Source organism: Oryx dammah, unplaced genomic scaffold (genome assembly GCF_014754425.2).
Source record: "Oryx dammah isolate SB20612 unplaced genomic scaffold, SCBI_Odam_1.1 HiC_scaffold_2, whole genome shotgun sequence".
In the NCBI taxonomy this organism is placed as follows: domain Eukaryota; kingdom Metazoa; phylum Chordata; class Mammalia; order Artiodactyla; family Bovidae; genus Oryx; species Oryx dammah.
The window spans coordinates 69,584,533-69,609,514 of NW_024070186.1; the positions used below are offsets into that span (position 1 = coordinate 69,584,533).

General features: G+C 36.8%; 1 protein-coding gene across 5 annotated transcripts in view; it reads right to left on the bottom strand.

Moving 5' to 3' along the window:
• PEX5L (peroxisomal biogenesis factor 5 like) overlaps positions 1-24,982 on the bottom strand; it is a 209,721-nt gene that overhangs the window by 129,700 nt on the left and 55,039 nt on the right. For 3 of the 5 annotated variants that reach the window (XM_040251498.1, XM_040251472.1, XM_040251464.1), the window contains exon 3: positions 4,116-4,220. The exons of the other annotated variants lie outside the window; for them this stretch is intronic. In XM_040251498.1, coding sequence (XP_040107432.1) covers positions 4,116-4,184 — 69 coding nt within the window. In that variant the 5' untranslated portion in view covers positions 4,185-4,220. The remainder of the gene's footprint in view (positions 1-4,115; positions 4,221-24,982) is intronic. 5 annotated transcript variants of the gene reach the window in all.

Below are 24,982 nucleotides of genomic sequence, written 5' to 3' on the forward strand. Positions count from 1 at the left end.
AGAAATGTGTGCAAAGCCCATCAAAATAGTCTCCATATTAAAACTAAATTGACTCAATCCATTGAAAAGACAAAACAACTAAATCATTAATATGTACCCTGTAAGTATTCAGCCTTTGAAGGCTTTGTGACAGTAACTCTGCCACCTGATGGAATTAATTTATGAGCTAACAGTACTAATGGCCCTGCCCCATCTCTTGTTCTATAATGGGTCCCAGTGGAATCTGCCTGTAAAGGCTAGTCATGTGATAATTTTCAACTCTTTGACTTGCTCTAAATGCCAACCAATTGACTACGAATATTTTCCTGCCAGGATGGTTAGAGTCTTGTAAAATGTGAATCTGTTCATGGGGAAATGAACAATTACTGTTTATAACTTGAGTAATACTACTATCAAAGCAGGACAGAGAATATAATTAAAGAAACTGTTTCAAGTTAGTGATAGAAAATCCAAACAAGGCTGTATTTAGCAATTTTGTATTTTTCCAATTAAGGACATTACTCTATCTTTATCAGACACAAAATTAAATCAATATTGAAGTGGGGACAGATAGGAAAACAAAGGCTGAATTAAAAAAAAATTCCCTTGACCCAAAGAGGTCTGCAACACATAGTTTTTAGACACAGCAGAAAATGAATTGGCTGTACTTTGCTAACAAAAGTATTCAATACCAGGGCAGGTGGTTAAAATGAAAATTTCGAAGGTTCCTTATGAGAGAAAAGTATTCCCTAAAGCCACTTCATTCTCATAAAGAAGAATAAAAATTTTTCTATGATATACTCAATCTTCTGGTACATAGTTTTCCCATCTAGACTGAAACTGGATTTATTTACTCTGTTACAGTCTGGAGTACTACTGTTCAATGGAAATATAATGAGAGCCTGGTAATTTAAAATTTTCTAGTAGCCAATTTAAAAACAGTAAAAAGAAACGGTGAAATAATTTTAATAACATTTTATTTACTCCTGTATATCCAAAATATTAGCATGTCAACATGTAATCAATGTAAAAATTATTCATGTGATGTGCTTAGCTGCTCAGTCATCTCTGACTCTTTGCAACCCCATGGACTACAGCCCACCAGGCACCTCTGTCCATGGGGATTCTCCAGGCAAGAATACCGGAGTGGGTTGCCATGCCTTCCTCCAGGGGATCTTCCCAACCCAGGGATTGAACCCAGGTCTCCTGTATTGCAAGTGGATTCTTTACCATCTGAGCCATCAGGGAAGCCTTAAAATGATAGTTTACACTATTTTTCTTTGGACTAAATCCTCAAAATCTGGTGTGTATTTTATGCTTACAGCATATCTCAATTCAGGGTATCCACAACCATGTGTGGGCTAGTGGCTACTGTATTGAATAGCACAAATCTTTATTTCCTGAACTTTATTTCCTCCAAGAATTGATGGTTCACATATTTTTTCCCTTCAAACCTCTCATCAATACACATTTGTTTCCATACTGTTTGATTTAAAGTGTTAGTCTAGGACAGAATGAACTTAAGCTTCTATGAAGAGCTTGACATATTGTTTGCAAAGAATTACTAATAAAATGAAACAAAAAGAGCAATTCTCAGGGGTCAGACAATTTCTGAGTTTAGGTCACCTGGCCAACTCTTCTGTTTTGTTCAATTTGTTCAGTGTACTATAGATGACTTGACTGGAATATGCTTGGCTAAATCTCTCTAAAAGTAATCCTAAGAATCACATAATACAAAAATGCTTCAATATAAACTACACTTACCAATCTGTGGAATGAACAGTTACTAAACTAGTTAGGCACTCAGTGTTTCAAAGACTCATTCTGTATTTTATCAATTATGATTGTCCTGAAGACATTATTGAGACAGCAGTAATTAGCTTCTGACATTTCTGAAATCTGTGAATGAGCACCAGTGATGAAGATGAGTCAGTGTGTCCCGCAGTATGTAGCATTATGTCATAGGAGTTCTACAGGAGACACGGGACAGACATGTGTCAAGACACTAATACATTCACACAAGATAACGAGTAAGAATGTGGTATGGTACACAGATTGGATGCTGTGGTTGCCATGAGAAGTACTCACTTTTTCAGATCATTCTGCTGCTTTTTGGCTTGTGCATGCCACTGGTGCATAGCAGGGAAGAAGCCACTTGTGTGTGGTGGAAAAAGTATATCAACTAATAAAACCGCATTTGACTGGGAAATAATTGTATCACAGCTGTCACAGGATTAATTTCACAAAATTATCAACACAGTAGGTGCATTGCATTTTATGAATCAGAACTCTTCATTTGCTGATTCATAAATGAGCCAGTATGCAACAAGAATATGATGCATCAAAGAAAGCATTAGATCATCTTCATGCAGTAAAATTGTAACTATTACTTCAAAAACAGTTAATGCAACATTAGACAGGGATTAAAGAAGGAACTTGGTACACACAAATATTCTGAATATGAGAAAATGGTAGTAATCACAGTTTCTTTTCTGATTAAAAAAAATCCAAATTCTTATTTTGCATTAAATTTAGTTCAGGTTCTTGAGGTAATCTTGGACATTTGAAAAGAATTACTGGGCACTAGAGCTTGGCCTAAATTCTGATGTCCTGAAATGATTTGTTGCAGCACAATTACGCCAACTGCAAATTTGGATAGGTCTTATCTACTGGTGAATATGGCTCTACCATTAGCCAAGAATTCTAGTTCTTGGCTAATAGTTCTCTACCTAGTAGTTCTCACCTCCCATAGCATTTACCTGAGAAACTGTGGACTGTATATTTTGGACATGGATTCTACAAAGGGCTGGAAATCAGTGTAAAACTGTACATGTTTTACTATGTAAACTAGCTAAAGAATGGAGGCCTTGGTAAATATCAAGCAAATTTCTTTCCAATGATTACTTGTGTCATTGGCAAGAAGTATCTCTTCTTTTGGATAAAACAAAACAAAAACCAAAAACTAAAAAAACAAAAACAAAAAACCTCACAACATAAGATTATCCCAAAGTCCTGGGAATCTTCAATAACTTTTATTATTCCATTTTGATGTAATATGTTATAATTTTCATTACTTACAACATAGTGTTTAGAATAAAATAAAACCACACATGTTGGCAGCAGCTGGGGATGTGGTCTGATGCTATTCTAAAAATAAGTTGCCATAATTTAGCTTTTGATATAAATGCCTTTCATGAGGAATTTAAATGGACATTTTTCTAAATTGAGACATGTTCATATAATTGGAACTGAATCACTGCACTTACTATTGCATTATGGAAAAAAAGAAATATTTAATATAACAATCTAATCTAAATTATAAGATAAATGCAAGTAAAAATATTTTGCATTTAAGAATTTAAAGCTGATAGTTCCACAGAGTGGTGATGAGTATATTATACATATGTATGTGGATTTTACAGGGTGTTTCAAAAGTCCCTGAGGACATACAGGATTCACTCTCGGCATGTCTTTGCATACAAATGCAAACCTTTTTCTATACTTGTTATCATAAATGCTGAAAATGGCCCTCATGTGCTTTTAATAGAGATGATATTTTTGTTGCCAAGGTCACCAAATAGAAGAGGGATCACAAATGCCATTTTCTGCATGGGGACTCAGGGACTTCTGGCTCATTCCTGTAAATTAGTCATCCACATAAATATGTATAGACAGATATGTAGTATGCATAGTCACAACATAAATATATTTAACATTTAAGAAAATTTAGATATTCTACTGGTAAACTGACATATGTATGCAATATAAGTTGTATTTATCCATAGGAATTTTTTTTTTGGTTGTTGTTCAAATGTACCATTATCTTAATTGTACTTTCCCAAAGTTGTTAACAAGACTCCTTTATAAAGAAGCAACAGGTTTTACTTGCACATACATTTTCTTTTCTTAACTAAAGTTGAGTAATGAAAATTAATATCCACGAATATGTAACTGAATGATGGAATTTTCATTTAAGTAATTTTGGTTTTCGTTTTATACTGTATAATTGTTTCATTGAAACTATGTTTTTTAAAAATTGGATAGAGTTAATGTTTTTTTTTTTCTAGTTAAAAATCACAATATCTGATATATTAACATATGTCAGCTTCCTACAGGAACCCGAAGGGTCTGCCCACCTGTGATGTCATAGTAAGGAGGGGCTTTTCTTCAGCAGACTCCTCCCTCGGTATCTCCTTCATCACCATGGCAACAGCCTTATCTGCAGCCCTAGAGCCTTTCCCCTATAACAGTGAAATCAACAATGACTTGTGTCAGGAGAAATCTTTAACTTATTATTTATCACAAGATATTCTAATGTTTAAAGAGCAATCCAACATAAATGAAGAGGTAGGCTGCTGCAAGTGAATCTTGAGGCTTTTGGCTGAGGAGAAAACACATGAAATCTGAAAAAAGATTATTTGTGAACTTTTTAGTTAGCTACTTTTTCACCTTTACAGCTGACATATTATATTATATTTAATTTTAACATAGTATTTTATATGTATAATATATTTTAAGGCAATTTACATGACATGATGATTTTTTTAGTATTGATTTTAAAGCACTATGGATTGCCTGTTATGTTCATTTAAAATTATTCCTGTATAATCTCTAAGTGTTTTAAATGACAGTAAGGAGTCTAGGATAGGGATTAGGATCAGGGTCTCACTCCCACAGAGAAATTTTGCTGGGTGGTCTCTGGAGTCTGTCACTTTTGATTGGATCAGGCACAAAAAATAAATGTGTCATAAAACCTCTAAAAATTCTTCAGTAGCCTAAAGTCACAGAAATTCACCCAGCTTGTTTATTTTGGGGAGGTACTATGGAAAAAAAATGCAACTCTCAGTGTTCTTGAGATCAAAAAATGTTAATAGAATTTTAAAAATGTCTTTTAATTGGAGAGTCTCATAAATCCACATGTAAATAAAGGATGATTAATAATAGGGGCACTGATATACTGATATGTACAATTTTTTGGTCTCACACAAACATAATTATGGACTGTAAGGGGTATGCTGGCTTTCTATGGTTTCAGTTTACCAGATTATTATGTTTTTGAGGGTAGATAGAGAATAATAATAATAATAAAAAACAGAAAACAAAATATCACCTTCCCAACCCAATTAGCAACATCTCATACTATGTAAAAATTAAATCATCTTTAAGCACTTTAAAAACAAAAACTTCCACTGTCTTTGGTCTGTGGGCAGAGCCTCCCTGGCGAAAACAACCTTATTCTAGGTACAATGTGAATATCTGTGTTGCAAATTCATGTAAAATACAGATGTAGCATACAGAGATACCATAGGCAAGGAAACAAAAATGGACATATGAGGGTCCGTTGTCTGAAAGGAAGTTAAGAGCTAGGGTCAATATTAACTGCAAAGATTAATAGTCTCTATGCAACTATAAGGATAGACTTACATTATCATCTTTGGTTTGCACAGGGCTTTAAGTATTTAGAAGGTAGGTTGACTCTAGGAAGCAGAACATCCATTTTTTCAAGCGTTGCCTTTCTAAAATGTAACCAGTGGCAGTTTTTATTTATCAGAACCAAGAAAAACTTTGTCTAGTTACTACATTTAAAACTGTGTGAATCTCTTTACCATGCTGAAAGCTTGTTTCTTTGGTTTGTTAACTTAAGAACTAGCATTATTGAAAAGTAATGTGTTATTTCTATAATATAATATCAACTATTAGAGATTTTATTGAGCAGATATAACAGCAGTAATTTTCTTTAAGTGTTCTGAAAAGTTTATATGGCTACAATGCTTAGATTAATTGAATTCTGAAAGAATGAAGGGAAACAGTGGTTAACTGCATAACAAATCGGGGTACATAATGATCTCCAGTTTTTCCTTTAGCAAAGCACTGTCATCTTCCTAATATACATACAGTTCTGAATTCTGGAAAATGATTCATGGCACTGCTAAGCTATTTGACGTTTTCAAAATGTGAAAATTACTTGGATAAAACATTATATAGAATAAGCTCAGTATGTCTTTATAAGCTACACTCATTTGCAAAATTTATATAGTTTAACATATTTTTGCAGCATATTTTTTCAAAAGAGCAAAATCATTTGTGAAGAATTCTTTCCATGCTCTGAGAAGTGTAATAATATAGCAATAAACAAAGTGGCATGCTTATATTAAATTCCTAATATATTTTAAAAACATATCTAATGTTACAAGTTATAATTTAAAAAATAATAATTCAGATTCTTTCCTTGGGCTAAGAAAAAAAATCAATTGATAAGCATCTCAAAAAATTTCAGGTCAGTATTTCAATATACTATTTATTTGAAATGCTACCAATCCATAAACTATGTATAGGTATTTTTCACATGTGCAACTATAATAGCTAGAATTAGCAACGGACATGCCATTTCACTAAAACAAAACCAAACCAAAACAAAAATTAGTCCTTTCATGCTGAACTCTAGAACAAAGCAGTGGTCAGCTAGAAAGGATATATAATAAACACATGCGGTGCTTTTTATTTCTTGCAGAAAAACCCACCAAAGCCAGGGTCAGGTCACTTTTTTGAAGACAGTGCCACTTTTTCTTCAAGGTTACACCTACTACCTGAAAAAAGTCATGACACCCAGGTTAGTGCCTGCTAGCAACTTTGTTTCCTTTACAGCCTCTTGGCTTTTGAGTTATTACCCGATGAACTTCACTGTTTCGGAAGTGTGGTACAGCCCCAGAACAGAGTGGGAAGGTTGGCTCCGTGACATGTCCACAGTTCCAGACAGAGTGTCTAAAATCACTGCCAAGTCATGTGAATGCACTTACATGTCAAAGCAAGATCCCTCCAGGTCATATTGCCACCTCTACCTTAAAAATTAAAATCAAGATTTTATCTTAAAATCAAGCTGTGTTATTTCTGACTTGTTCATTTATCTTGTGGGATAATGCTTCTAGAATTCAGAACCTGGCAGGTAACTGAGTTGGCAATTCATGAAATTATACAACTTGGCTTATCAACAGCTCTCTAGGACTGACAGTAATACAACTGTGCAGGTTTTACTTTTCTTTTTTAAATTCAGTGACTTAAAACATTGTAAGAAAGAAATACACATAGTTATTCATATTTCAAGTTCAATTTTTAAAATATTACTACACCAAAAGATCAATATTAATCTATTATTTGAAACAACTTGAGCACAGCAAAAGGAAATATATACTGACTATACACTCAAGCATATAAATGGATTTAGATTACATTAAGCCAATATGCTTCTACATCATTCTAGCCACAACAGAAAGGAACAGTGAAACTTTGCAAGTTGATTATCATATTAAGACACCCTCCAGAAATTATTTCAGCCCATTTCTTTTCAAATAATACTTCAAAATCACCTTTTTCCGCTTGCTCATTTAATCTCTTGAGATTTTTTTGACTGTTTGGAAAACAGTATCAGCATAAAAGGAAATGTCTTTCATTTTGTGTGATTTGCTAGAGAAAATTCTTTGATTTTTTAAAGTTTCTTTTATCATTTTGTTTGTTCACAAATGAAATATATAACATAGCTTTTCTAAGAAATAATAATTCTTGAGAATAATCTTTTAATTTCTATTATAACACCAGGCATAAATGAATGAAACACAGGGAGTACAGTGATGACACTAACATTTATTATGAAAACTCAATTTTGGCCCACTTCTGTGTTTTTAATATAGAATGTAAGAAACAGAGTAGATGGAATTATCCAGGCAAGAATACTGGAGTTGGGTGCCATTCTCTTCTCCATGGGAAGTTCTGACCCAGAGATGGAACCCAGGTCTCCTGCATTGCAGGCAGATTCTGTTACTCTCTGAGCCACCAGGGAAGCCCTAGAAAACACTGGAAGTCACAGAATCTTAGGTTGGATATCAGGCTGTGAAGGTATCAGGTATCCTCAGATGAGGTGCTGGCTCCAGGTCTGTGTTGCAGGGAAGGGATCTAACCTCTTTGGAGAAGCTACTGTGTGCTGAGCACGCTGCTAGGTGTTTTGCAAGTTTTTATTGATTTGATCTCATGAGAACTCTGTGGGGTAGATGATATTATTGTCTTTGCTAGACAGTTGTGGGCTTTGAGGCTCAGAGACAGTACAGTGTGATTTAGCCAAGGCCTCAGAGCTATAATCCAGGATGGGAACCGAGACCCACCTCCCAGCCTGTGTGCTTCCTTGCCTACCATTCTGTTCTCATCCATCTGGCTTTGTGAGGCGGAAATGGTTAGTAAGAATTAGCCACCCACAACTTCACTCATGAGCACATTTCTAAAAAATGTTTGTTTCTACTATTTTCATAGAAAACCAACCTAAGCATCTCACGTATACACACTTCTTTCTGTTCTGTAGATCTTTATAATAGAGATTTATAAGTTTTAGCATCTCTTTAATTCTTTTAAAATGCTAACTCAATGCCACTAAATGCCATGTTTACTAGAATTATCCTGAGATCTATTTTGGACACATGAAATAAAGTAATTTCAGAGTGACTCAATACATCATCAGCAATTTTCCAGTTGCTGCTACTATGGAATTTGTAACTTAAACATTATTTTTATCATTGTTTTAAGGATAAACTACAATCAGGTTTACAAGTATGAATGCACTGAATATATTTTCCTCATACATAACATATATATAAACAAATATCTGCTATTTGGATCATTTTAGCACAACTGTTTGAAATGAAATGATATTCAGTATTGCATATATTGAAAAATTATATATCTCATAAGCTCCATACCCTGGACTTACATGCACAAACTGGTCACAAAAAGGCTAATTTCTGATGGCTATTCTTGTTGCTTATGTGCAGAGCCAGGATAACCTTTTTTACTCAAGAAGGTAAATGTCATGGAAAGTGTCATGCTCTCTTCAAACTTCTCTTTCAACACAGGAAAATGTCAGAGCAATATTCCTTGAATGGTGGCGATCTCTGCCTACCATATTATGTCCTTTCCTAGTTGTGTGTTCCTGTGGATTTCTTCCAACATAGAGTAGGGCTCAAACCGTTCTATTGCAGTAACATTTAACTCATTCCCTTCTTCCCCTGTCAACAAAATGTTTTGTAAATTTTAAAATTTACAAATAGAACTAAATCTGAACATATTGGTCAATTGTTGTTTCTAAATATCCTGAAGGAAGCACAGATCTGGATGTAAATAATTGGGAAGCACGGACAGAATTCTCTCTTTTCTTAATTAGTGACTCATGTGGAATTCACAAATCATAATGAATTCACCACTGGTTCAGTGATTTGTTTATAGCTGGAAATAATTTGATAATTGATTCTTTATTAAGGGTAGTCAAGTTGCAGTAAAGAAATTGATGCCTTTAGTTAAAATAATGTCACATGGCATTTAAGAGAAGGACATTTAGTTGATTCTCCATATCTTTCTTACTATCTTTTTTGTTTTCGTTGTAGCATTGTTTTTTTCCAGATGACTCTCCAAACCATCACCTTTTCAATGAAGTCTTCTGGTGTGAATGAGGACTGATTCTAATTACATTCTATGATATAACTCCGATGGGGCTCCCCTGCTGGCTCAGTTGCTAAAGACTCTGCCTGCCAGGCAGGAGATCCCGTTTCGATCCCTGGGTAGGGAAGATCCCCTAGAGAGGGAATGGCAAACCACTCCAGCATTCTTGCTTGGTAAATCAAGAATTTACCAATCCCATGCACAGAGGAGCCTGGTGGACTACAGTTCATGAGGTTGCAAAAGTCAGACACAATTTAGCAACTAAACCACTACCATATAACTCCTGTATCTTCAGTTTGTGTTATCTGGCACTTTTTGCTGTAGGTGGTGTATGTGTATGTGGTAATAGGAGAGCCATGGACAACAATCTCTTTAATTCTAAACCTCCGCACATGAAAGTCCCTGGGTTTTAAGCTCTCTGCATGCACACTCATTGTCCTTGGCCTGACTGATTGCTGTAGGGGGTCTTCATGACTTTTATAGGTCCTCAAACTTTTGCTTTCATTGGACACTTTTTCCATAAAAAATGTAGAAGGTTGTATTTTATGACTAAGCTGTATCAAGAAAAACATAATCCAGACCAGATTTGTTATTAATATTACAAATTCCTTATTATAATAGGCATTTGAGGGATTCTGGTTTTTAAGAAAGATGAAAGTATTTTTATGGTCGTTAGGAGTATCTCGGACCTTCTGAACTGTGTTCACTGTGCCTGTTATGTCAGCTGACCCTGGGTTACCGTCTTCTCAACAGCTGGGGTGCTGTCCCTGGAGCTGCCCTCTCTCCCACCTCTGCGTTGCCCATTTTGGCAGCGACGGCTTCCACCACCCCCTCAGCACTTCCATCACAGCTGTTCCTGCGCTAACAGGTCCCCTAACCACCACTCTTGCTCTTACTATTCTTATTAGCATTCAAAGAATCTCCCCTAAAAGCACTCAAAAATCATAATGGGTGCCCAATCAGTAGCTCTTATCTCATAGTTCTTAAAACACACTCAGAAAACTTGGAGCATTTAGTCCTGAAGGAGAACACACTGGCGTGTAAAACTGATGGTGACTCTGAAAATGTTGTCTCTCCACAGCTCCATTCCTGTCCACAACGTGGTTCTCTGCAGACGAGCGGGCCGCTGCCACAGCTATCGCGTCGATGCTCAGCTACCTCAGGGGAGCTTGTGCATTTTTAGCTGGACCGCTTGTCGTTCCTGCTCCCAATGGGGCAGCACCTCTTCTTGCTTCTGAGAATAGCAAGGCCCACATTAAAGATCTCATAGAGACTGTATTATACGCAGGTATTTTAAAGTTTATTTTCTTCTTGTTATATTTTGTCTTTTATCCCTGTCATTTTCACTCTACTTTTTGTATACCAGATCACTTCTTAAAAATAGAGGACTAATCCATACATATTCCGAGAAGGCAATGGCACCCCACTCCAGTACTCTTGCCTGGAAAATCCCATGGACAGAGGAGCCTGGTGGGCTGCAGTCCATGGGGTCGCTAAGAGTCGGACACGACTGAGCGACTTCACTTTCACTTTCCACAGAAAATTAGGCCTCAGCACTTTAGTCTCTCCCGCCTCAGAGTGTCTTCTTGACCATCCAAGAGTACTTGAGGAAGTGAGTCAATCTCTCTTATTTAGAAAAACAAATCAGCCTTCGGTGACCGGAGTCACCAATCGATTCCAAAACACTCCTTGTCATTGTTTCTAATTACACTTAGGAAAGGGGCTGGGGTGCCTTGAGGAACAGAAGTGGCCCGTACCCAAAATTTCTGAGTTGTACATGCAGATTAAGCTTCTCCCGGGCACCTTGCTATATAATCCTTCATTGAGAAAAAAGGTTCTGTGACCATTTTATCAATGAAACTACCTTGTGTGAGCAAAGGTGGTGCTTGTTTTTTTTGAACTACTTGCATTATTTGGTATAGTGATAAGAGACTCAAGTTTACTCAGTATATACAAGTAACTACTGAAAACCTTTTCAAATTATTTAAGATATTGAAATCACATAATGGCCAAGTTTGACAGAAGGTGATTTTGAATTGCATAAAAAGTCTGAATTAGACATTTAAAGAAATTAAATAGTTTCAAGTATCTAAATAAAAATTCATTAAAATTAATAAAGTATTGCCAAGTAAAGATGCTTAAAATTGGCTCTGAAGGACAGGTAAGACTTCCTTCTAATTAATAAGATCTATTTGCTCACAATTTACCATTTGTTTGTTCTCTGGAGAAGATTAAACATTCCTCATCTCACTCCCACCTTACCCCCAGGCTTATTTACTCTGCTTAGCAAGCTTTCTTGACAAAAGGTCAAAGTCACAACACTTAGTTCCCCCAATCATCTATAACAGTTCTCAATTAGTGAAGTTTTATTATTAGGCTTACTCTGATTAATGTTGCTCTAAATTATTTGGAACCTATTTCACCTTAATATTGAGTTTCTCTATTATGCATCTGCAAGCATCTTTTGCTACCTAAAGTGGTCTGGTCTAGAAAAATTGTTTTCTTTTGACCTTGTTGGCTTTATGCTGAGGATGACATAGTAATACATATTTAATAATTAAGAAGTAACTGTAGAATGTGGTGGTAAGTTTTCCTTTCCTTTTATATAAATATATTTATGCTTGAGAAGCCTTTGATGATTGTGTGAATATGTAACCAAAAAAATACAACAGTAATCAGAGGGTTATATATGTGTATGTATTGGTTGCTCATTCGGGTCTGACTCTTTGTGACCCCATGGACTGTATCCTGCCAGGGATACAGTCATCTGTGCATGGAATTGTCTAGGCAAGAATACTGGAGTGGGTTTGCCATTCCCTTTTCCAGGGGACCTTCCTGACCCAGGGATCGAACCTGGGTCTCCTGCATTGCAGGCAGATTCTTTACCATCTGAGCCACTAGAGAGGGTTACCTTTGTTATTTTTAATTCATTGTAAAATACCTCAGATGGTTTGCAAAACAGGCACTTTTTTTTTGGGGGGGGGCACGTATTTTTAAGTAAAATGACTGAAAACATAAAATCCTAAAGATTATTATTATTTTTTTTCTTTTCAAATACAAGCACTTCAGACTTGTATCTGATATGCACAAATGGATGGATGTCCAACACTTAAGAGAAAGTAAGGTGTTATGAGAATCATATATCACCAGCATGGATAATTGCTTAAACTCTGCTGAATCAGTGGTGTTTTAGGGCATAGGGGGAGGTGAGAAAAGGTCTATTCCTGGAAGGGGTTAGGGAAGAGGTATTGAGGTCCAGTTTCTAAGTGTTTGTAATTAGCCAAGGTGATGTCCTGTACAAGACAGTAGAATGTGGAAAACTAGTGGGAAGGAAACTTGGCAGGAACCATGTACAAAACAGTGATTTATCATTTCTGTCTTTCTCATTTATTCTTGATTGGAAAGTTTTCCAAAGTAAATATAATCAGTAAGAATCCCTGTAGGTAAATATGAGGTTAAGACCATGCAACAGTTCCCTTGAACTGATTACCTATGAAACTCTTTTTCTTTTCAGTGATTAGATGCCTCCCCCAACTTCTTGGGCTTTCCTGGTGGCTCAACGGTAAAGAATCTGCCTGCAGTGAAGGAGACACAGGAAATGAGGGTTTGATCCCTGGGTCAGGAAGATCTGGAGGAGGAAATGGCAACCCACTCCAGGATTCTTGCCAGGGAAATCCTATGGACAGAAGAGCCTGGCGGACTACAGTTCATGGGGTCAAAAAGAGTTGGACACAATTGAGCACATACACTCATCCCACCTTCTTGCCCCTAGTAAGTAAAATCTATTTTCTGTGGCTCAGACAGTAAAGGATGAGCCTGCAATGCAGAAGATCTGGGTTCAATCCCCGGGTTGGGAAGATCCCCTGTTGAAGAGAATGGCTACCCACTCAAGTATCCTTGTCTGGAGAATTGCAAGGACAAAGGAGCCTGGCAGGCTACAGTCCATCAGGTTGCAAAGAGGTGGACAGAACTGAGTGACTAACACTTTCACTTTTTTTTTCCAAGTCAAAAGAAAGAATTCCGATCCTCTACCAAATTGAAAGCCTTTAAATGTTGACTGTTGTTATCTTAGAGCACAGGAATTGAATCCCACCTCCTTTAAAAAATAGATGTAATTACCATATGGTAAATGTATTATTACCAAAGTTTTGAATTTGAGAAAGCAAATTTATGTAGATGTCATGAGGTAGAATTGCACTTTGTCCCTTTTCTTTCTAGAGAAGGACTTGTAACTAGTGAACTTGAATTCCCATTTATGAATATTTCAGGTAAATTCTATTACTATTTTATGAATAAGAGCTGTGGACTTGGAATCTGACTATTCAGTAGCCTTCTTTGTAGCTTTATTCATTTTCTGGCAGGTGCGAGTGTTTTAACTAGTTTGTTCTCCAGTCACCAAATGCCCCAGTTTTGTTGAGATAACTTAGGAAAACTAAATTACAGAAACTAGGTTAAATTCACAAGCTACTAGCCAAAAAGTTCTGAGCTAAGGTACTCCATCTACCTGACTTACCTGAAACAGCTCTGAGACAAGCTGAGGCTTTCCCCATTTCTGTTCTAACATTATGGATCGATTGTAGCATCTCTGCTTATCTTGATAGTCCTCTAGGGGTCATAGGCAATATGTGAGTTGGCTCCTCCCTAATGCCTTCTGGTTCCTTAAAAGGATTAACAGTCTTTCTTACTCTGTGGAGAGGAGCTAGGGAAAATATGAAGAGGCCTTGGAGTGGGGACCCCCAGTCACTGAGTGTCCATGAGGTTGACAATGTATAGAGCCAGTTAAGCCTCCATGGTCAAGGGAAGGGAAAGAAGGATGGCCATGTGGCATGTTGGCACCAATACTGGGACTGGAGTCAGAAGACAGAAGTTTCAAATCTCAGCTCTGCCTTTTATAAATTATTCTCTCTAAGGCTTCATTTTACCTTCTAAAAGTAGGATAGAAACCCTACCTAGCTACTTCATAAATTTGTGAGAATTCAATGAGAGTATGTATGAAAGCACTTTCACAATGCCTGGCAATGGTAGATACTTGATAAATATTAGTCATGTATGGATGTGAGAGTTGGACTATAAAGAAAGCTGAGCGCCAAATAAATGATGCTTTTGAACTGTGATGTTGGAGAAGACGCTTGAGAGTCCCTTGGACTGGCAAGGAGATTCAGTCAATCCGAAAGGAAATCAATCCTGAATGTTCATTGGAAGGACTGATGCTGAAGCTGAAACTCCAATACTTTGGCTACCTGATGGGAAGAACTGACTCATTTGAAAAGACCCTGATGCTGGGAAAGATTGAAGTTGGGAGGAGAAGGGGATGACAGAGGATGAGATGGCTGGATGGCATCACTGACTCGATGGTGAGTAAGCTTTGAGAGTTGGTGACGGACAGGGAAGCCTGGTGTGCTGCAGGCCATGGGGTCGCAAAGAGTCGGACACAACTAAGCGACTGAACTGGACTGAACTGGACTGAACTGTGACTGCTGAGTTCATGGACTCTGTGGTCTGTGTCCTTATTAAGTAGGTAGCAAAAGATACAACATTGTGTTTGTGAGATTCATCCATGGAGTAAGTAGCAATAGTTATTACATTCCCTCCTCTGTATAGTGTTTCATCATCTGAATATACCACAATTTATCTATTCAACTGTTGATGGACATTTGGGTTGTTTGTAGGTTTTGGTTATTATAAGACAACACTGGAATGAACTTGAGTTCAGATGCCATAAGGAACAAAAGAAGGGCTGTAGGTATGAAAGTAGTAAAAGTATTTCAGTAACAGCAACAGAGGCAGAGGATAATCACAGTATGGATAAGAGACCAGGGTTGGGACAACCCAAATCAAAAAGGACTAATAAGGCACAGAAATCAAGGATCCAATGCAAGACTGGGATGCTGAATCTAGCCACCAGGGATAATGAGAAACGAGTTTCTAAAGAGTTGAGATTATAACTGTTATGGTCTGAATTATGTCCCTCCAAAATTTATACACTGAAGGCCTAACCCCCTAGAATCTCTGAATGTTACAGTATTTGGAGACAAGATCTTTATTAAAGTGGTAATTAAGTTAAAATGGAGTATTGATGTTAGGGTAGGTCCTAATCCAATATGATCGGTATTTTTATAAGAAGAAATTAGGACACAGAAGGAAGGTTATATGGAGACACCAGGAAAAGACAGTCGTCTATAAGCCAAGGAGAAAACTGCAGAACCCAATCCTTCTCTCACCTTAATCTCAGAATTCTAGTCTTCAGAACTGTGAGCAAATAACTTTCTGTTGTTTAAGCCACCCAGCCTGTGGCACTTTGTTATGGATTCCCTAGTAAACAATTACAATAATGAAACAACTCCCTGTGATTACAAAGTAATCTTACTTTTGTATTTGAGTAAACTGTTTAAAAATATCCAAAGACAATTCAATTACAAGTTTATTTTATTTTAAGTCTTCTCAGTTAATTTCTTCTGTGATTTCTAATCTGATCAAAAAGACTTCTTAGATATGGAAAACTAGAAATGCTAAACCCACGTGGCCAAAATTGCCACTTTGGTGATATCCCATCTGGGACTATGACCTAAGTAATTGTCAGGAAGTACTGCCTAAAAGAAATTCAAATGAAGACTATGCCTGGAGTGGAGTGGTCAGCCAGTGCCAACAGGTGTTGTGTGTTCATTCCCAAACTTGCATTGAGCTTCTAGCCACATGACCTCAGATTATACATTTAGAACTTCTTGAAAAGAATTTTCTTGTGAAAAACAAATTTCTTTTGATGTTGAAATCTGAATGCTTCTAAATTTTTAAATTAATTCCCAATTAAAAGTTTATTAAATTATATAACTTTTAGAGACTTCAATTAGATAATACATACATCAGCTAAATATCAATATATAATGGTTATGTACATAAACAGAATTGAAAAAATAAAACAATTGGAAAATAATATGTATCACAGGTAGTTTTTTTAAAGGTTCTTGCTAATATATCTCTGCAGCTTACTGTGGGGGTAGAGCTTACAGCTTGTACAGAATGAAGATGTCACCTGGGTTGATGTCCACAGGGGACTTTAAATGAATCAGGATCCCTGGAGTGCCTGATAGTCTTTCTAATCATCTACTCTGTAACTCACACTTCTATTGTTATACAGATGATGTGCTAGTTCAGTTTGCTGAGAGGTCAAACTTTCCAGCTAAATCACAGTTTGATTAATTTCAAACATAGGACACATAATTATATCAATAGATAAATGAAACTTGCTCTTGAAGCTTCCACTTAAGTGCTTCTTAAAAAACAACCTCTCAATTCTCTCTCCCACTGCATGCTTTGAAACCATGAAGGTGAAAGCCTGGATTAGGAGGACAGCCAGGAAGGCCATTCTGGCTGGTCAATGTTCTAGAGGTTTTGGAGTCAATATTTACCTTGTGCCTAGTCTCATAGCCCATTCTCTATATTACGTATTTCTTTCTTTAGAGTTTCTCCTTCAACTGACAAACTGGAACAGGAAAGAAATAGTTGTCAAGTTTCGAATTTTTCTCGGGTATAATTCCACCAAATTGCCAAGTTGTCAAGTTGCTAACCCAGCAGTGTGTAGCAACATGGCTTTATACATATGTGGTTACTGAGGTTAGTTAGGTGTGGTCTGTGTTGACAAAGCATGAGGTATGAAGTTGGAAACCCAGGGTCTGAGATATAGAAACAATATTTTGCATTTTTGTGTAACCTAAGGCTGAGAGCTTAGTTTTCTCAGTTGGAGAGTGAGATTAGTATTAATAACTGCCTCACTGACTTTGCAGGGTTTTTGTGATGATCAAATAGATAACATGTAAAGGTGTATTCAATATGTACTAATTTTATAAATCAGTGAAATCCCATTAGCTAAGTAAATTATTTTCTACATGTATTTGGGAGTCTACAGTATCTTCAAGAGCTATTTATTATTTTAAAAGAATAATTTGATAAGGCTACACTGTAATGAAATGAAAAAATTAATGAACTTCCCCTAACAATAGGAAAACAAAGCAAGTCTAGATCTGGCCCATTAAGGTAGCAGTTGCAAAATTCCAAGGTACCATTAGATTGCTGATGAATTCACAGACTGTGCTGTGTGCTCAAAGGCTGACAAGTGTAGGGCCATATTATGAAACCTAGTCAACCAAAGTTATGTAATCACAATAAAAAAGATGACCTTCAACTTTCAAAGTCTAAGAAAGGATTCAACATAGAGGGCCTTAAAACTGTCAAAACATTCCTAGCAGTTCCAAAAGTATGTGTTTCTACTAACGAGCTCTCTGGTTTGTCTAATGAATTATAAATAGGCACCACGTTCATATCTTGCTCCTAATTCTGAAGGACTAGAACAGTTTGGTGGGCCACTGAGTTCATGGAGGTGTTGAGTCATTTCTACACTCTATTTTAGGCAGATTGCCTATATCGCCTATACTGGAAATATATATAAATAAACAGAAGAATGATTTGATAATATTAATTTTAAGTTGCCTATGAAGTTTTTCTTAATCTGTTAAAGATGAATTCTCTGCTATCCTGTACATTTTCTTTCTCCCAAATCTCAGATACATTATCAAAAGAGATTAAATTAACATTTAAAAGAGATTTGGCCTGAACTCATTTCAACCTTCTAAATAATGCATTATGGTTTACTAGGTTCAAAGAGAAAAGCAACTACATGATACCGATATTTCATTAGATAGACTGAAATTGATTCTAATTCTAGATAGATGTTATGTGTATAGAAGAAGTTAATTTCTCTAAGAATCTAGTTGTTATCACATCAACATATGCCAGAGATTATTAAGCTTTTAAAAGGTTCCCAGAAAATATAAAAGGTCTTAAGTTCTCCACTTAAGCTATTCCTCTAAATACTAAATTGAAGAAAGCTCAAAATGGTTTAAATCTATCAAAATTTATTTGCCTGAAAATTCACCATTAGTCTTTGCTCTCCCACAGGTTAACAATATCACACTATTTCCTTTTAGTCACTTACAATCTGTTCAGTTATAATAAAACCAAAACCCAATTAACCAGTATCCTCAATTAATTTTTCAATAAAATGTCATGATTAGAAGAAAAAATTAATTTACAAACAAATAACCTCATTTGAAGGATACTACAGATTCCAGGTTGTGCCCCATACTCAGTATACATTCAGCCCATCTCTGACAATTACATCTGGGTACCACTCAGTAAGGAGAGATACACTGAGAAATAACCCTGAGGACTGTAATATCCCAATTCGTCAGAGAAAGAATTAGGTATAGAGTTATTGTATTTAGTAACATGGAAAAAAGCATTAATACATTTTAGAAAGGTTTGACACTCAAAAGCTTTTATTCCCCTTTTAGTCAATCTTGATGTGATGAAAAATTTCAACACTCAAATAGTTCTGAGTGTTTTTGTTAATTTAAACCTTGTATTGTTTCACCAGACTCAAAACACCGCAAAGACTTCTTTTTAATTTCTTATACTTAAACACTGTTTTTCCTCAAATGTTACCACCAAAGTTTAGTTATTTTAAAGCCTTACTTCCTATTTTTTCCCTTGGTCCATCACAGATCACAGTTGCTTCTAGGTGTGAAACATTTATGTATGTCATAAACACATGTGCTGTTGTATTTAAATATATATAATATATGTTATATATATATGTGTATCATGGCTAATTTATTCAACTGAATAAAAATATTAGATTCATTTTCTAGTTTTATTTCCATCTATAATAGATGTTTGTAAAAAGTTTATTGCAAATGTCTTTTAAGAGATTTTAAATTTCAGTAAAAATTTAGCATACTGGATTGTAGAACTTCCTATATTAAAGTCATCAAAATGTAGAAATTCTAGAAATATTTTTTTCTGCTTGACCTTTCAAACAACTTAAAATGTTTCTTTCAGTAGGCTTAGAGTTATGTTGACCTTTTCTTTGAAAAGTGAAAATAAAGTTGTTTGCATGCTTATTTTCTTAGAGAAGATTTAATTGGAAATAGAAATGCATTTCTTGACTCTGGATATTTTAATATCATAGGGTTTCAGTTACAACAATAATACTAACTATGTCATAGTAAACAAAGAAAGTGCCTGACAGGTTTTGAAAGAATTTAACTTTTATTTCTCTATTATGAATTACTGTCTCTTTAGATCTATTTTACTTGATACTATAAAATTTTACTGATTTATTTTTCAGTTTCAATTCTGTGAAGATATATAGTTTTATTTAAAAATCATATCATGCCATGTGAATATTTTTATATTTTTCCCCTTCTCTAAAATGAACAATGAAATCAGGTACTTCATATGCTGGGGTCTTTTATGAACATGGTTTCTCTCTGGTATTTGTGACTGCAGAGTCAAGAGCAATAGCTGACAAAAATATATGGACTGGATCTTTCCTTTGATTAACTTGGTTTCAGAAAGTTGATGCCTTAAGTGCAAACACAATTCTTATAATGTCAATTTTTCTACAGGGAATCAAATTTCGACAAAGGACAGTCCAGACTCTAAGAGCTGCACGGCATTCAGGAATGTTCTTTAGAGGAGGAGCTCTTGCTTGTGCCTATTTCCCTGGTTAGGTCTGCAGGATTCTCCTCCATCTCTTCCTCTCCGGCAGCTTCCCTCTCACCAGCTACTCTGCACCACTAACCACGCCAATGAAGGCTGTATGGATTCAAGTTTCTGCATCTCTGCAGAGACTGATTTCTTCACTTGGAAGTCCCATCTCCTCATCTCTACATGTTGAATTCAATGCCTTCTTCCAGATCCTGTTTAATCCCAATTTTTTCTTAGTTGAGGCCTAGACTGTGATCTCCCTGAAGTTGGACACAGAGTCTTATACTCTGTTTTGTGTTGCCATAAGCACAGTGTCTTGCGGGCACAGGGGCACTAAATGAAGGCTCTTTGAGTGAACAAATGAAGGAAGGCATGGGTAGATGGATAGATGATACATAGTCCTATCTGTTTAAGACTTGAGGTTTTCTCCTAAACCTGGGTTGCAGAAGTATGACAGCACCTCCTTCCCATCTTCCTCCTCCCTTGAGCAGAAATTGGAAATCTTGGCTCCTGGCTAAAAATTTAATGGAGTCCTTACCCATGAAAATTTAAAGCCCTTTGACCTCACTGTAGTAGCCAAGGGAAAGGCTATTATGAGTTTATGACTCATACACAGGCTCTTTTCATATTTTCTGCAATACCCACTGTGGACGTGGTGGAAATCACATTAACTTTGGATTAAAACATAGTAGGAATTTGAAATAGGGAGAAAGGATAGAAGATTATCTTAAAAAAAAAAAAAGAACCCTCTGCATAACTAAAAAGATTAATTTGGTGGCAATTTAGTCCTCTCTTCTACTTCTTTCCTGTTCAAGTTACATCCCTAAACCTCCAGTAATGTCTGCTAGAGACATGGGTACCATCTGTAAGATGCAACATTTTTGCTTGTAATTGAGGAATAGAGCCATGTTCCACATGTGGCACAGTTGGTAAAGAATCTGCTTGTCAGTGCAGGAGACACAGGATTCTTTGATCCATGGGTTGGGAAGATCCCCTGGAGGAGGGCATGGCAACCCACCCCAGTATTCTTCCCTGGAAAATTCCATGGACAGAGGGGCCTGGTGGGCTACAGTCCATGGGGTTGCAAAGAGTTGGACATGACTGAGCACACACATGCACGAGGAACAGAGCCATGTTCCACATTCATACTGATAAGGTGTGGGAGAAGAGGTATGACGTGTATGTTTTGCTTTGTACCACATATGAAGAGCCCAGAATAGTGTGTGACACAGAATAGGTTGAATGAACTATTGAAAATCCATAAGCACCAATGTTAAAGCAGAAGGAAGATCTCAGAGCCAGAACACTTGTTGTTTAATTGCTAAGTTGTGTCTGACTCTTTTGCTACCACATGGACTGTAGCCCACCAGGCTGCTCTGTCCATGGGATTTCCCAGGTAAGAACACTGGAGTGGGATGCCATTTCGCCCTCCAGGGGATCTTCCCAACCCAGGGATCAAACTTGTGTCTCCTGCATGGCAGGCAGATTCTTTACCAACTGAGCCACCAGGGAAGCTGCTAGAACACTTAGTGTCCCCTAAATTGCAGAAACCTTGTGAAGTGATGCTGGGATGGAGAGGCATTGAATATCATAGCACAGGAGTGCTTTTGTTAACCTTATTTTGATCCTAAGATTCAGGCAGACCCACTGATGTAGAGGTTATATATAATAAAAAAGAGGAGAAACTAACTTTAATCAAAGATGCCTGAAGGAAGGACCAGTACATTCTTGTTCAGTGATATTGAAACCAACACAAATTAACTCATGGTGAGAGATATGCAGAAAATCACTCCATTTTTGATGATTATTGGAAAAAGTTGAAAATTTCAGTGATGTTTTATGTGGAAAAATAGTGATTATGTGTTCTGCCTGGAGAAAGGTAGAAAGCATTTTCTGACTTCCTGAGTTAAACAATTTCCTGAGCAATATGAGGAGAGTCACCCCTCAAGAAGATGGCTATGTGCATTAGATGTGCTCTTCACTTTGACACCTCCAAGAATAAAACAATTCTTTACTTAATGTTTAACAATGAAAAGAGCAATTTCTAATTCTTGGGAAACTACTCAGAACTGTAAACTTATCTGAAGAGTGCCAACAAAGAAGAGATGAACCTCAAAGCATCTAGTTTATTAAAATAGCTATCCAAATGGTATTAAGCGTGTTATTATTTCCAGCTGAATTCTCATAAACATTTCTTTGAAGTATGATTATATCCTCATTTTAGAAGAGAGGTACTTGAAACCCAGAAAGAATAACTTGCCCATAGACAGGTACCTAGTAATAGTACTAGTAGTAATAATAATCACTTACTGGGCATCAAAAATGTACCAGGTACTGTGCTGAATACCTTACATATATTTCAACAGTGCCTAGGTCACAACGACTTTTGAGGTCGATACTTTTAACCACTTTACAGATGAAGAAACTGAGACAAAGAGAGTTAGGCAGAAAGAGCTTTTGAGTCTCACACTGGGACAGGAGTCCAGAGTCTGACCTCAGGCTCTGTGTTTTTAACTACTCTGTTTTATCATCTCTCATTTAGAAGTTAGGATTGTTTAACGTTGAAGCTATACTCTTATACTCTACTACCGCTAGGTTCTATTTAGTGATACTTCAGAATTTCCACTGCAGTTTATTTCTTCCCTGGGCAAAAGCATATGGATTCCAAGTAGCCGTGTGTGACTAAGTTTCTATTGTTAAACAGGCCACATGGGTGGTGGGAAAGGTAAGCAACAGGATTTGGACACAGGCACATTCGACTCCCAAACCCATGTTTGCTCTTCTATTCCATGCTGGATAACTTGACAGAAAAAGCCCTGAACACACCACAGCACAGCAACTTCTATAGTGTCACTGAAATGATTCCTTTCTGCCTCTCTCTGGACCAAGAGGCAGAAAGCCTAGACTTAAATCTCAGCACTTCCACATCTGAGGGTGTCACTTTGGGTAAAGTTGCCTTTCTGAGCTTCTCCGCTCTCATCTGTTAGAATGTGAATATCTACTTTACTGGGCTGTGTGAAAGAACACAGCCAAGGGAGTGAAAGGTGTGGGTGTTTGACAGACATTAGTTTCCTTTTCTTTCTTTCTTGCTCTTTTGTCTCTCTCTCAGGCAAGACATGAGATATCACCGTTTTTAAGTGATATGAGCACCATGCTACAATTGGCATATATTCGTGTGTACTTCTTGAGACATCCACAGGCTGTAAAGAAGAAAAGGGGTCCTCTGAAATGAAAATATCTGAAAATTTTTTTCAGTCTTTAAGTCCAACTGAATTCTCTAAGATACCCCATATTTCAGGTCAGCTCAAGCCCAGCTGTGGGTTTGGAAGTACATCCCACAGATAGGAGGACTTGATCAAGTACCATCTCATTCTATGCTTTTGTGACTTCACGTCTGTATATCCTGTGTTTTTTCTATTTGTCATTTGTGTATACTACAATTACCAGCACAATGGGGAAGGCAAGGTGAGGGAGGTAAAAAGACACTCTGCCAAATTCTTTATGTTAGAGATCAAATAGAATCTTAAAGCACCCCAGAAAAGTAGGTCCTAATACTTCCTATAGTGATGCTGAAGGTGGAAGAGGCAAGGTGGGATTCAGTCAGGGTTGGTTTAACTCTGAAGCTGAAGATCTTCTACTACAGGAAGCTGCCTCCCTCTAGGTACTTGATAAACAGGAATTAAATGGAAATAGGCTTTAGGCTCATGAAAACCTTTCCCAGCCAGAGCTACTCCTTGTTAAGGGATAGGTCTATATCGGTGAGTGTTATGAGGAGACTTCACAGGCACCCTTGAGTCAACACTTAATGGAACTCAGGCTCTATGTGCTTGCATGTAGAAGTTGTAGGGTCAGCATCTAGGAGAATGCTTATTTCCATTTGAGTAATTTCTGTGCAAACAGGATAGGCTGCCACTGGGCGAGGAGTTCATGGTGGGGACATGAGTACGTTATATTTCCGTGTATTGGACGACAAGCTTAGCAAGGGCTTTCACTCAACTCTCTTTGAAATGAAAAAAGGGAAAAAAAGCAAACAGGAAATAACTTCCTTAAAATGGTTAGATGTAACTTCCTTAGAAGATTTAAATGTTAGAATTGTCTTTCTTAGCTCTAGAGTGAGGTTTAATAAGATGTCCATCAGCAAAAAGAATAAGGAACAGCCCTTGTAGGTTCCTGCTCCCAAATTTGTTTTCTGGAGCCAAATACTCTGCATAGGAAAGAGGGAGCCCCAAGCTTCTGGTCTGGGAAGAATCTATCGTGGTTACCATCTCTCTGCTTCTAATTTGAATTAGCTCTCTCTCCTTCCAATGGCTCTTCTTTCTTCATCCTTTTCTTTTTTTAGAATGAAACTCACTTATGCTTCCCCTTTCCCTTTTCAACTTCCTTTTGACTTAGGTTCGAGGCTTGATAAAATGAAATTTGTGTTTAAACATCCATGCCCTTATCTTTAACAGAGAAGCTGAAACATCCATTTTTTTGAAGCAAAGTTTAAGTCAGAGGCATTTAGACAAAACATCATGGTTTTAATAGGGAAAAGAGGCATTAATGGAGAACCTGTTATGTGACAGGTATACGTTACATGTTTGATCTAATTTAATCCTCACAAAAATCTTTCAAAAGGAAGGTATTATTCTGCCCAAGTTTAATAGGAAGGAGATAGAGCTAACAGGATTACATAATTTGCCCAAGATCATTAGGAGGATATGTGTCTATTTTTCAGAATCCCTTAATAAACTTTTCGTGTCTTCACAAACAAGTTCCAGGAGTATGAGACTGCCGTCACCTCAGAGAGTTCTTCACACTTCATAGATGCTCACATATTTTGGAATAAGCTTATTTGCACCTTGCGATACAAATGGATGTAAGTTGGCTTTCAAAATTAATAAAAAAGAGAGAGAAAACACATAAAACACGTGTGTATAGCCTCAATGCAGCATAATACAGAGTCAAAAGTAAGTCTGGTACAAAATGAATACCATGAGTT